The 13,600-nt window shown below is 42.7% G+C and overlaps 3 protein-coding genes across 3 annotated transcripts in view; 1 reads left to right on the top strand and 2 right to left on the bottom strand.

Moving 5' to 3' along the window:
* Positions 1-4,444, bottom strand: part of LOC128457221 (stAR-related lipid transfer protein 13) — a 49,026-nt gene extending 44,582 nt beyond the window's left edge. Inside the window, exons 1-2 of the mRNA XM_053441823.1 lie at positions 4,230-4,444; positions 2,207-3,097 (exon numbers count right to left, since the gene is read on the bottom strand). Of these exons, the coding sequence (XP_053297798.1) occupies positions 2,207-3,001 (795 nt within the window). The 5' untranslated portion in view covers positions 3,002-3,097; positions 4,230-4,444. The remainder of the gene's footprint in view (positions 1-2,206; positions 3,098-4,229) is intronic.
* A 2,860-nt stretch (positions 4,445-7,304) lies between these two features.
* On the top strand, positions 7,305-10,958 carry rfc3 (replication factor C (activator 1) 3). Its single transcript, XM_053441114.1, has 9 exons — positions 7,305-7,504; positions 8,391-8,528; positions 8,655-8,722; positions 8,813-8,910; positions 9,021-9,202; positions 9,288-9,424; positions 9,528-9,626; positions 9,714-9,783; positions 9,873-10,958. The coding sequence occupies exons 1-9, from the start codon at positions 7,418-7,420 to the stop codon at positions 10,062-10,064; spliced, it is 1,071 nt and encodes a 356-aa protein (XP_053297089.1). The 5' UTR covers positions 7,305-7,417; the 3' UTR covers positions 10,065-10,958.
* A 52-nt stretch (positions 10,959-11,010) lies between these two features.
* Positions 11,011-13,600, bottom strand: part of kl (klotho) — a 12,339-nt gene continuing 9,749 nt past the window's right edge. Inside the window, exons 11-13 of the mRNA XM_053441115.1 lie at positions 13,320-13,425; positions 12,964-13,090; positions 11,011-11,639 (exon numbers count right to left, since the gene is read on the bottom strand). Coding sequence (XP_053297090.1) covers positions 11,305-11,639; positions 12,964-13,090; positions 13,320-13,425 — 568 coding nt within the window. The 3' untranslated portion in view covers positions 11,011-11,304. The remainder of the gene's footprint in view (positions 11,640-12,963; positions 13,091-13,319; positions 13,426-13,600) is intronic.

Below are 13,600 nucleotides of genomic sequence, written 5' to 3'. Positions count from 1 at the left end.
TCCACAGCTACGACCACAACAACCAACTGGATCTCAATCATCTAATTGAGAAGGGAAATCGTTCGGATGATTTCCCAAAATCCAGAGAAGCGTGTGGGACATTCCGGCTATGAGGCTAAATATACCAGTAGAAATGAATAATTCATGAAGGATGGGCAGTTGCACTTTGTGTGAACTGCGAACAAGAGGCTGGTGATTCAAGAAGCACAAGTCAATCCTTTGTTCATCTATAAAAATAATATAAAGTGTTATGCACTCAATAAAAAAAATGTGTTCATAATATTTTCAATTGGTTTTACAGGGATGTGACCGAAAAACTATTCTCAACCGGGTCGTGACTGCAGTGAGTATCACAGTCAAGCTTATTATCCTCATTCCTCTTTAAAGGCCAATTAAAAACTTGTTCCTTACTACACATTCCTCAAATTATTTCATTTGGCAAAGTTGTTACCCGCAACGAGGAGTGTGACGAAACTGCCCAAGCCAAGATATTCCAAGTATGCGGAGGCACAATGGGGCCTCTGAGACTTAACAGGTATTCAAATGAGCATCGGCCCGGGTCTGTCAATAAGTGACTTTAAAAAGCCACTTGGTCAAACTCTGAGAACGACGCTCGGAGAAGCAGCGGCGGGAGAACAAATCCTTTCACTTCAGGCCAGGAGGGGAGAGCGGTGTGCCAGCGGAGCAGCATGGGAACGTGCCAGCGCCTGACGACGCTCTGACAGGTGTGAGAACATGTCAGGGGCCGGATCACACTAGAGGATGCCCACTGGTAGAGTAAATGCCCGGAGGTGGAGATGCCAACATGGACCAGGAGAAAACATTTAAAGAATGTATGATTGAGGGGTTTAGCAGCCAAAACACTCCTTTTTATTCAGGTTCCAAACATAAACACACTGTGTTCAGCCTCACTTCAAAAACGAATATACCAGAGAATTCAAGCGGTAGTAAGAAATACCTTTATGACCTAGATTAGCCTCAGAGTATGTAGAACAGGAAACAAGATCAAAACCGTTTATAGATTACAACCTCCAACAAGGAGATTATGTTTCCACCTATGTTTGTTTGTTTATCTGTTTGCAGGATTAAATAAATCTTCTAAACTGAATTCCATCAAACAAGCAGGACGGATGGGATCTAGGGCGCAACGTAAAATTGTGTTGCGGATACAGATTGAGGGCCGGATGCTTATGGAACCACATCTTTTTTCCTTTAATCTTCTACTATAAGAAATAGACAATGATGTGTAGGATTGTCTGGCACTAGAATAGATATGCGCTTCAGTGTATCAATAGTTTTCACCTTTATTGATCGTCAACAGCACAGAAATACAGGAAACATGGGGAGAGAGTAGGAAGTGGATAATAGTGAAAAAGTTCTGCTAAGGCCGAAACGGGGACATTACGACCAAATGTTTCTGAGTCTTTGCATCTTTGACCGAAACTCAAAAAAAAAATCAATAACCTGTTTGTGTATGTCTCTGCTGAGTCAGAACACATGTGCTATGGCAGCCTACATGATACAGCACAAATAGCATGTATGTAATCAATGTTCCTAGTTGTAATGAAGAACATTTACATTCACTTTAAATCATTGGAAGACTCACTGGATCCTCAGTTAAAAAAAAGATACTCCCCCTGAACTGCCTGCAACAATTAGACATTGCTGCCCTCTAGTGTTGCAAGTAGGCTTCACAACATAGGCTTTTTTTACTTGAGAAATCTTTGGTATGTGGCAGCAGTAAAAACACAAATACTAAAAAGTAATGAGGGTTCAGTGTCACACAGTCACGGCTCATTGGGAGAAGCTTGAGCTTGAGTTACTTGAGTTATTAGTTAAAGCTGTCTTTGCTGCTTTAACAAGACAAATGTATGAAGGCCTGTCTGTCGTCTGACAACATGAAGCTGCTGCGTTTCTTTCTTTCCAGAATAAGACGTCTCTGATTTTGTTCTCACTCTATTCCTTTCTTTTATTCATTTATCCTTTACTTAACCAGGAATGTCCCACTATGAGGCCGTATGAAATATAATACAAGCAGAGACAGAACACTAAAAAGCCAAAAGGCACAAAAAAAACAACTGCCAACAGACAGGAAATCAATGACAGAAATGATTTATGGGATAATACAAAAGTTAAAAGGTCAAATCTGTGACATTGTTGTGTGAAAAGTGATTTCTCAACCTGCCAAGAGTCTTGTACTTCTCACCTGTTTCCCATTGTTCTCCTCTTCCTCTCCCATACCGGTGGACTTGGCACAGTCCTGGTTGGTGGGCTTGGGCCGGCCAGATGTGGAGCCGCCAAGCTGGGCATCCTCTCTCTTCCTCAGGCTCTTCCTGTTCCTGCTCGAGTTTGTACGGCGACGACTGGCCAGGAATTCCTTATATTGTAACGTCTCAGAGAAGTCGTCGTCCTCGTCGTTGTCCCCCTCTCCCTCCTCGGTGCTGGGCGAGGAGGACTCGCCGCCGTCAGAGCTCCCGTTGGACACGGTCCCCCGAGGGTCACAACCATGGTCGCAGAACACGATGACACTCGGCTGGTGCTTCACTATTCTCAGCCCGTCTGATGAACAGTCTTCTGATGGAGACACACTGGGGCTCCCTTCTTGTTGCTGAGGTGATGTGTCCCCGCAATGAGAATCATTATGAGCAGCAGCTCTGTGCTCCAGGTCCGACACCTCTGTGTCATTTCCATGAGCCACTTCTGAGCTGTGTCCATTCTGCTTTGAGTCAGGATTGGTTGGATCACAAGTGGACCTGTTCTCCATCTTCATCTCCCTCCGTTTTCGGTCCTGACCGGCCCCAGGATCTGGAGCAGAGTTCAGCAGAGGGACAGGTTCAGACATGGTTCTCCTGTGGCTGCTGGAGCTTTGAGTCGGGAAGGGAACTTGACCTTGCAGGCCATCCAGAGAGACACCCACAGCCTGGGGGTAAATCTCCCTGTTGGGCTGCTGCTGAACAGCTGCTACTGGTCCTTCAAGCATTACCAGTTTACCAGTCCTCATCTGGGACTTGTTTTCTGGTGAGCACTCTGTTGCCTCATGATCCTGATGAATCAACAGCTGAGATGAAGCTCCCAGAAAATTCCTGTAATACCTGAGCTGGAGACAGGAGAGAGAGAAAGAGCTTGAATGTAAATCTGAGCAAATGGATTCAAGTTCACACATGCACACTAAAGAATAAAAGCATGTAAGAATCCAGGGTCAGTGGTTCCTGTGGGTTAAATGTATACTGTGCATATGGATACAGGTGTGACTCTTACAAAGAAGGAAAAGTTCCAGAACAAATGTCATTTTTGTCCTGGAACATAAAGGCCTTCAGGCAGTGAGACGTGGTCCTCTACTCTGCTGTAGCTTATTACTTTACCAGAATTTGTAACTATACTGGAATCACATACTGGTAGGTTTAAATTAATAAAACCCATTATAGTAATCATACCTTGGTTTGGTCAGGCTTTTATTGTGAATATGCTTAAAATATTTAAATATCCGTGTGCTTCCTCAACCAATATTTAAAATAAATAGGAGGAAGTGAATAGTTATCGCATCATACCACCTATTTTTCATATTTTAGCAATACATTTTGTGAAATTCTGCAAGATTTTAGGGTTTAAGTGTAAATTGTAATGACAAATGTATTTGCAATGCAAAATAAAACTGTGTAAATTATGGTTTCGCCTATTATTTCTTTCAAACTTTGATTTGTTATAACTGGATACTGGATATTAAAGAACCACAGATGTGATTGGTCCACGCAGGCCAACGTCAACAAAGTCTGAGTTCATAACATTCCCACAGCGAGAAGCTGTCAGATTCTTTCCTTTAGAAAATAAAAAAAGAAGGCATTTTGCTCAAACCCATTGTTTTTTCCTGGAAGATATTTCGGGCTGCGGACAACACACCCTTCCCTCGCCTGACGTGCTCCCTCACCCTCACAGTGGAGGGTCTGAAAATCTGCTTCAAACCCTGGAAATTCCTTCACTTTAAAACTTTCCTTCAAGCGTTTCATCGCACACACACACACGCAAACAAAGAGACATCTGTTCCAAAGCCATGTGTCAGGCAGTCTGTGGAAAACAACATGACTCTAAGGTGACGTTATAAGGCCTGATGTGGTAAATACCCAACAATTCAAACAAAGGGGTGTCTGTAACTTTGACGTCTTTGGAGGGTACAAATATATTAGTTACTATATGAAGCTTCTAAGTATCAGAGAATTCATATTTCAACGTACCAGATGTTTCAGTACAGGAGTTGTGTCATCCACGAACACGGGAGAACCGGGAGGTAACGCAGGTATCCAGCCACGGCAGCTCGGCGCTCGAACACTGCATCACACAGACGATACAGAAAGAGAGTGACTTTACGTCTGAGGATATAAGAAACGCTGTGAGGGGGAGGAGAGAGAGAGAGAGAGAGAGAAAAGGGCTGAGGAATTCTTCTCTCTCCTACATTACCTCAGCGAGGAGACTGGAGGCTCCACAGGCAGGTGTTTGTGCTGCGAAAGTACATGTGTGTGTGTTGGTGTGTGTGTCCATATATGTGTGTGTGAAGTGAGGAGTAAAACTTTTGATTCTCATGTGAATGCAAGTAACAGAGGAGTTGCGTATTTGATCAAACTGATTAAATAGCTGCACGTACGTTTGTCTGATCTTATCCAATTGGCTCTGATTAAAAAGGATAGGGGTCGTTTACCTTCCCCGATTCCTCCCTCTCTCACCCTTTGCTGTATAATGTGGCTGCAGGCGAAGGATTTTTCACCTCAGAAGCACATTCCTTGACAACACATGAGGTAATGCCTCAAACATGTCAAACTGACACTCGCTCTAAATCTCTTCACCCTTCAAACCTTTTTGAAAATGCAGCGTGTGAGTCCTATCGCCGAGAAAAAGGACTTCTGGTTCTTACAGATCTGTCAGCACACTGAGGAATTCCTCGGGTTTGCCTGCAAACGGTGATTTATCATGATTTGGGGGTGAACGTCCTCAGTCGGGATTAAAAGACCTTCTTCTTGTAGGTTAACACTGAGGATGACTCTGCCTGTTGAGGCTTGTTTGACCCTCAAGGTCACAGGGACAGAATATCGGGTCCATGTTGAGGAGTTAAGAGAAAACTGCTTCTAATCTGAAACTGCTCTGTAACATTTCTTCATCCACAAACAATTAAAAAATGTTGTCATTGTGACGTCAACCTGTCTGTAAAGTGTCAGAGGAATTTGTGGAGGTATAAAGATGTGGGATATAATTCCCCTTGATACACAGAAGCTCAGCAACGGTACAGTAAATGCGCAGCGGTCTAATAAAATAAAATAAATCATAATTAGAAAAACTCAACATTATATATCATCTTGTAGTGATATTTTCTCTTAATGATAATGAATTAGCACAAGTGGAATAAGAATGATTTCATAATTCATCTTACCTGCAGGAACTTGATCCCCCCCCCCCCCCCCCCCCCCCGTTTCCACGATGATGGATGCATATTAATTTGAACTCAAACATTTCGATACAAGCAGCACCAGCTTGCAGAGACACGCTCCTCCATATGTCACATTCCTGCGGAGAGGTAGTTACCTGGGTCGGGCTGAAGGAGAGCAGAGAGAAGAAGAGAGAAGAAGAGAAGGCAACGTTTGACAGATTTATGCAGTTTACATAGAGGGAAAACAATTAGTGAAAAGAAAGTGGGAGATAACATTGAATAAGCTTAAAACAAGTGTATTCCTCTGAGAGAAACTATACATACATGAAACCTTATAATGACAACAAGTAACCAGAAGAGAGAAAATGTTACTTTACAACTCCGTCATTGTGTGACTCAAAACTTCCACCTCCTGATGACGGAACCCATAAAATAACCAAAATAACAATTTGTTGCAGCATGAGCCTGAAAGGGATATAAAGCCTTTACAGTTTATTTATTCTAACCATTTATTATATTTTGTTAAATTAGGACCTGAGAACTAATCTACCATTCACAGCTCAAACCTCCTCACTACAGCATGACGTGCAGACCGGGCACATTGTGATCTTTTGTTTCTGTTGTATGGGATTAGCTGTCTCACATTCCTCGGTGTCATCAGACTGTTTGGTTGTGGTCTTCATAAGCACATCGAAATCTGCAGCGGTAAAGAAAAGACGTTATCTCTCCAAATCCATAAAGGATAACGCAACAATAACCGGCTACTGGGCCTCAGCAACAGACCCTGAGCTTTCTACCACCTACACAGTGTTTGTCCTGGGCTACACACATACACGCACGCACACCTGTGTCTACAAGACTTCAGAGGACATAACCTCTGCCCAACGTAACCTTCACCTGGCCTTGACCTGGATTTAACCTAAACTTAACCTAACCTAAGTAGCGGGTCCTCTCTACGGAGGACACCATGTTTTTAACAGTAGCCCCGACAGGACAAACCAAACACCTTTGAGTTTTTATGACAACTGAAGGTTTCCACAGGTTCCATTTTTTATGTTTGGAAAGGGAGAGTGAGTTCAGGGGTGTTCAGCTGCAATATGCATCTTCACCACTAGATGTCACTAAATCCTATACACTGAACCTTTAAAACATGTCCTCACACATTACGAGTAGGAGGTGGTATTCAATCATTTTATCTACATTTTTACTTAAGTAACATTTCTACATAGGTAAAAGTATTTGCTTTTAAATATACTTAAAGTATTACCGTTATAAATACTTGCTAAGGTTCCAGGTCCATCTCAGTCGGCACACCTGCAGCTTCTTCTTCTTGGTTTAATGGCGGTTGACAGAGCAGCTCACAGGTGCATTACCGCCACCTACTGGACTGGAGTGTGGGTTAACATATGCAGCTAGGAAAACAACTGCCTCTTAAATGATCTCTATTAGGCCTGTTTCATTGCTGTTGGTATGGTGAACTTTAGAATAATATAACTCTGCTAGATTCATTTTCAACATTCATCCATCACCTCCATTGCGATTGTGTTGCTGTGTGTTGTGTCTTTTGTATTTGTGTTTTCCTTGTTTTGCCTGTATGAGACGTCTCGGCCTCCTTAGAAATGTACCTGACAATTAGTCTAATCAAGTAAATATACATACATAAAAATAGGCACTTTGGTACAATAATGAAGTAATGTCACATGTTTTTTGTGAGTGATAAAAGTTGGAATGATTTTAAGCAACAATGCTGATCATTATCAGTATTCCAACGTTTCCACTGAGGGAATTTGCTTTTCTTAGTTTGTTTTAATTCTAAATTTCCTTTATGATGTTACATGTTGTTTATAACTTTCGCTCTCCGCCATTTTTGTCCACTTCGACTTTCCGTAGCTCGTCAGGAAGTAGCGGCGCGGGTATGTGTGAATATTTCGCGGGAGATCAGCAGCAGCCACAGTGACTGTTAACTGTCAACACGAACTTTAACTATTCTCTAAAGTCAACACAATGAGTCTGTGGGTGGACAAGTACCGACCGACGGCTCTCGGGAAACTGGACTTTCACAAGGAGCAAGCGGCTCAGCTCAGGAACCTGGTGAGAAGAGAAACCATCTTGTTATAGCTTCACGTTCATCAGATCCACACCAACACGTTCAGGACAGAGGAGACTCGTTATGCTCAGGAATTTCGTTATAATCGGTCATTAACGTGTTAATCTGCGGTTTAATTTAAGCTAGCTTGTTTGAGGTAGCAGTGTTTATGTTAACTTGAATCACATCATGCTACACGTGTCGTTTCAGCTTTATTGTTATATATAATGTTGTTGAGCGTCATTTTACTGCATTAAGTGTGTTAATAGCAAGGAAATGCATGTAATAACAAACTCATTGTGTTACCTTGGACACATTGAGAGGAGTAGCACGTGATTTTCTTTCAATCCACTCAGTAAATAATCCTCTTCATAGCATCGCAAGCTCTTTCTGCATATACTGTTTACTGCAGGCTGATAACTGTTATGAAAGATAATAGTTATGAACAAAAAAAACAAAGATAAAGTGTTAATTTCTTACAGTAAATACAGTTTGGGGCAAGTTGCATGATTTCTCAATTTATTTATGTTTGATTTGATTTTAGAGATGTTAAAATGTGGCTTTTTCCTATGTTATTGCACTTACTTTAAATAATATGATATTTAGTAAAATAAGTATTTATTACAAGTGACAGTCTCACTCTCCTACACCACAAGCTTTGAGGCTGTAATGTCTATGTTGTTGTTTTATGTTCAGTGCACCAACGAATGACACCAAGGCAATTTCCTGGATGTGCAATCATACTTGGCAAATAAAAGAATTCTGATTCTTTCTGATTCTGATTCTGAACGGATGTTTCCTAATGAAGATGTTTGACCTGCTTTAATAGTCTTAAAAGTATATTCTGGTCTGATCTACGTTGATCCGAGTCTTTGTGAACGTTTGTTTCAGGTTCAATGTGGCGACTTCCCACACTTGCTGGTGTACGGTCCATCGGGGGCGGGGAAGAAGACCCGCATCATGTGTCTGCTGCGGGAGCTGTACGGAGCCGGTGTGGAGAAGCTTCGTATAGAGCACCAGACCATCGTGGTGAGAGAGTCTGAGAACCTATCTGGATATCAAGTCACATGACGTGTCTCTACGTCCAGTCACGGTTTTGTCCTCAGATGAACATCAACCTGATTCTCTGTTTGTGTGTTTTTTTTTATTATTCAGGCTCCTTCAAAGAAGAAAATTGAGATCAACACAATAGCCAGCAACTATCACTTGGAAGTCAATCCCAGGTTCCATTTCCTTCTTCCCCATTTACTCCTTTTTCATTATATTAACTTCACTGCATCCAACGATAACTGTGTCTGTCCTGTGTTGTACAGTGATGCAGGAAACCAGGACCGTGTGGTGATTCAGGAGCTGATTAAAACTGTGGCCCAGTCCCAACAGATCCAGTCGAGCACCCAGAGAGAGTTTAAAGGTAGAAAAGACACAACCCACTGGTGTCAGTCTCATCTTTCCCTGATGCTCCCCCCTCTGACTTCATGATATCAGAGGGTCATTCTTGTAATCACACTTTCCCCTTCTCAGTGGTGTTGCTAACGGAAGTGGACCGACTCACGAAGGATGCTCAGCACGCTCTGCGTCGCACTATGGAGAAATACATGTCCACCTGCCGCCTCATCCTCTGCTCCACCTCCACCTCCAGAGTCATTGGGCCGATTCGGAGCCGTTGTCTGGCGATCAGGGTTCCTCTGCCCAGCACGGAGGAGGTAGGACAGAGATGGACGTCGCGTATTTAAAAAGACCAACATTTGTCTCGTCTCCAACTCTTCATCTTGTTCCTGTTATTTTTAGGTCTGTGGTGTTTTGACATCAGTCTGTAAAAAGGAGGGTTTGACCCTCCCACCTGAGCTCGCCAAGCAAATCAGTGAGAAGTCGGGTCGCAACCTCCGCAAAGCTCTCCTGATGTGCGAGGCCTGCAGAGTGCAGCAGTAAGTTCTCTCAAAACTACCCGTCATTCTTCCGAAGCGTTATCCGCGGAGTAGTATAAATTAAAAGGTTTGTTCTCATTCAGGCTTTGTTTATCTCCTGCAGGTATCCGTTCTCAGTGGACCAGGAGGTCCCAGTGACGGACTGGGAGGTGTACCTCAGAGAAACAGCCAACGCCATCGTCAGCCAGCAGAGCCCTCAGAGGTAAGAGAGGCAGAGTGTGAGACAGCAGAGGGTTGGTTGGTTCTGTTGGAGAGGAACTGAATCAGACCGACTCTGTCTTTGTTCCAGGTTGTTGGAGGTCCGAGCCCGACTGTACGAGCTGCTGACTCACTGCATCCCTCCTGAGATCATCATGAAGGTACCATTTCACATTCAAAGTGCTCAGACAGTTCAGAGTAATGTTCAGGTTGATAAGTATTAATTTCCCTTGGCCCCGTCCTGTGACAGGGACTGGTGACGGAGCTGCTGAGTAACTGCGATGGTCAGCTGAAGACCGAGGTCGCCCACATGGCGGCTTACTACGAACACAGGCTGCAGCTGGGAAACAAAGCCATCTACCACCTCGAGGCCTTCACTGCCAAGTTCATGGCCATCTACAAGAAGTTCATGGAAGACGGTCTGGACGCCATGATGTTTTGACTCTGGACTTTATTACTGTTACTTATCTTCAAGTTGGAGATTAACGGCACTCACAGTTTATTTGTTTCCTCTTTGATTACACAAGAAGAATATCAGCGGACAGATTTACATGTGTGTTCTGTGAGGGCACTGTGGCGACCCCAGTTTGTGGCTTTATGCCCAAAAATATAGCACTGGACAGTTTGTAATCCTTCCCTCTAGTGGTGTGAAATACGGATCATACGTTAGATACGTAGCCAAAGAGAGAAGCTTTGATAGTGACTGTAGGCAGGAAACAATCTGCATTAAAAACATACTGCAAGGACAAGAAATATCCTCTGAACAGTCGACACTAGAAGATTTACAGTGAAATGATTTGGTTCCTACGTGTAAAAGGTCTGATGTTGCTCTGTGCAGTAAACATGAAACCATCAACTGTATTTCTTTACTTCATCCTCATTGACCATCACTCCTGTTGAGTGTTACAGAACATGACACTGCCCTCGATAGGTGTCAGGATGAGAAACAGTCAGGAAACATGAGGGGGGGGGGGGAGTGACAGGGATTTGATGTGACAGTTTTGAGTGAGTTTAATTTTATTAAGGGTTTAATCCTTTGCGATCTAATTCACCCAAAACTGTTGTCAGTGTTTATTTCTTCTTCTAGTTCAAGCATGTTTATCATCGTCAGTTGAGCAGAAACAACAGAAACAAATAATAATAAATAAAAGTCTGTGACTGGGGCAGCATGATAGTAAAAAAAAAAAGGCCCTGAACGATTGACCGTTAACTCCGACCAGCATGAACTCCCCTTCAACTAAATGTTTTGAAAAGTCCTTCCTGCGATTCACACCATCAACTGGGGTTGATCATTCTTGTGGTAGTTAAACCTGGATAATAAATAATGTTAAATTGCTCCTCTATTTAATAATTGCACAATTTTCTAAAAGACAACTGGAGATGCAGTCTGGTCTTTAAAACATTTAAAAACGTATTGATAACTTCACAGGTTCATAGGCTTAAATGCAGCAGCTACAGGTAACAAATTCACACCATCTTTAAATAACACTTAATAACAGTGGTCACACCCGAGTCATGAGGATTTCACCACTAAGTTCAAATTCAAACCTCATTTAGAAGCAAGTCAGTAGACGAAGAATAATTACAAACTGACATGAACTCTACACACACTGAACAACGAGCTCAATATCATCTGTTGAGACTTATTCATAAAAAGACAAAAACAATAACGCGAACAATCCTCAGTAGCACTCTTTGTGTCTCTTGGTTGTGTAGTAAATGATGAGGCACAGGGTGATCAGCACCCCCGAGCCCACCAGAGTCAAGAACCCCACCACGGGCCTCTTCACCAGCACGTGGCAGCCCGGGCAGGGCTGGGGGGAGCTGGGACACTGCTGCCGGGCGGCCCCCTGGATGGGGAAGCCGTTGTGCTGGATGATGTTGCGGTAGTTGGAGAGAGACTCCTTCACGATGACCTCCTCGTGGACCTGGCCGTACAGACCGAAGCCCGGATCCCTCTGGTCGCTCAGTGCGTACGCAAAGTAACCCTTCAGGTTGACGCCGTCCAGAGTGTACGCTGAGGAGGAGACGCACAACATGGGACGTTATTCATTTTTGATTTATGTGTGTGTGTGAAGGTGAGGAGCTGGACTGGATGTGACAGGAGAACACTTTACCTTTAACCCGACATATTTACCAGGTATGAATATAGTGTGTATGGTTTGTGATCACAGAATAAATGATTATAAATGATGGTGAAATTATAAGAGGCTATAGGGACAAGTGTTATTATATATGATATATTGTAGAAACTCTTATGTTAATGTGAGAGGTAGAGTTGTTTATTCATTATAAAAATATTAATGTCTTAAATCTGCTTTATGAGCCATTTATGAAATATTAATATACTTATTACAAGTATAGGAATATGAAGAGTTAAAATAAAGTGTTACAGCAAAACCAATCTTAAACTCTCAAAGTAACTGAGCAGCATAATGAGCTTTTGTTTATTGTAAACAAATTGATGTCACTAATTAAAATAAAATCTCATATTCAACATAACTAGATATTTCTATTTATAGAAAATAACTAAAATGATGATAATATGAGCGCAAGTTTGAGTTATAACACTATAGATGTTTATTAGAATATGTTAACATTGTTTTTCATGTATTTATCTTGGTCTGATTCAACCTTCATAACAATTCTCCTCAATGTAAATACAAAAAACTATTACTACTGCTGCCACTCAGTGGTGACAGAGCAAACTGCAACACAATAACGTGACAACAACCTCGTGTGACTTCTTCACAGAGTAAAACTAATAAACTCCTCAAGGACAGATAACCAGATAGGGAGTTACCTTGACTCGGTTCAGTGCAGAGTGTTTACCTCGGTTGATATTTGTGTGCGTGTGCGTGTGTGTGTGTTTGTGTGTGTTCTGAGTCAGCTGACTGTTCAGAGGTCAGTGACCTAAGTACTCGTGTAATATTTAAGCCCTGCAGAGGCGGTTTAATGAAAGCTAGAGGGAAGATGTCCCACTAAACACACTAATAATCTGTTAATCACTCACTCAGGGGAAACTTCACTTTACTGGAATATACGTGTATTTTGTATCATTTATTTATTACTTTATTTTTACTTTTGACCCCCATCAAGGTTAAGTTCCCGCCCCTCTCCGTTTCTCTGTCAGCAGGATTGTTTGAAACCTACTGAAGCGAGGGAAGTGTTTTCACAGATTTCCCACAGAACTATTCATGGACCTTTAGGACCTGACATCTATTCTACTGAGTGATATTCTAGGTTAGTGATGTTTCTCATTTTTCCTTCACTTAACTGCTGTTAAACGACACATCTCCCTATAGAGGAGCCGGTAACAGACTGTTGTGTATGTGTCTCACCTTTCAGAGCCTCGTTGATGTAGTTGTACTGGTAGTAGACTCTCAGGCTGTCCTTGAAGCGGGCCGGGTCTTCCTGGACCCCGTTAGCCATCACAAACACGGGCACGTCACAGTAGTGCTCCCTCACCTGGCACAGCAGAGGAGCAGTGGCACTTTCAAAACACAGGATTTTATATATCTACCTCTTCTCCAGGATCCAGAATCACTGGAAATAGAAATATTGTACTATGCACATTTTTCACTGAGTCAGTCAGCTTTCCTACGACTGCTTTATTCTAAATTTTCACTTTACACACGACTGTAAATTAAGAACAGACAGGATGTGAATGAACCAGCCACCACACACACTCTCTCACCCAGTTGAGGGCCTTCCTCAGGCCCCAGGGCACCACAGGCCTCGGGGACATGATCCACGTGGTGTCGATCATGTGTTGGACCTCCAGCATTTTCGTGTAGGTGTACCTGCAGACAAGGGGATGATGCAGACGCTCATTATTGGCTGTAATCTCGACATGTCACCGCATTAGAGATATACGATTGTCTTCAATTAGTGGCTTAGATGCAGACACAACATCTTTTGTTGCATCTCATACCTTCACCCTCTCTCCCCCTTTACTTCCCGTCTGTCACTATCAAA

This window comes from Pleuronectes platessa, chromosome 15 (genome assembly GCF_947347685.1).
Source record: "Pleuronectes platessa chromosome 15, fPlePla1.1, whole genome shotgun sequence".
Lineage (NCBI taxonomy): Eukaryota > Metazoa > Chordata > Actinopteri > Pleuronectiformes > Pleuronectidae > Pleuronectes > Pleuronectes platessa.
Note: the sequence above shows the minus strand (reverse complement) of the source record. Positions and strands in the feature narration are given on the sequence as shown.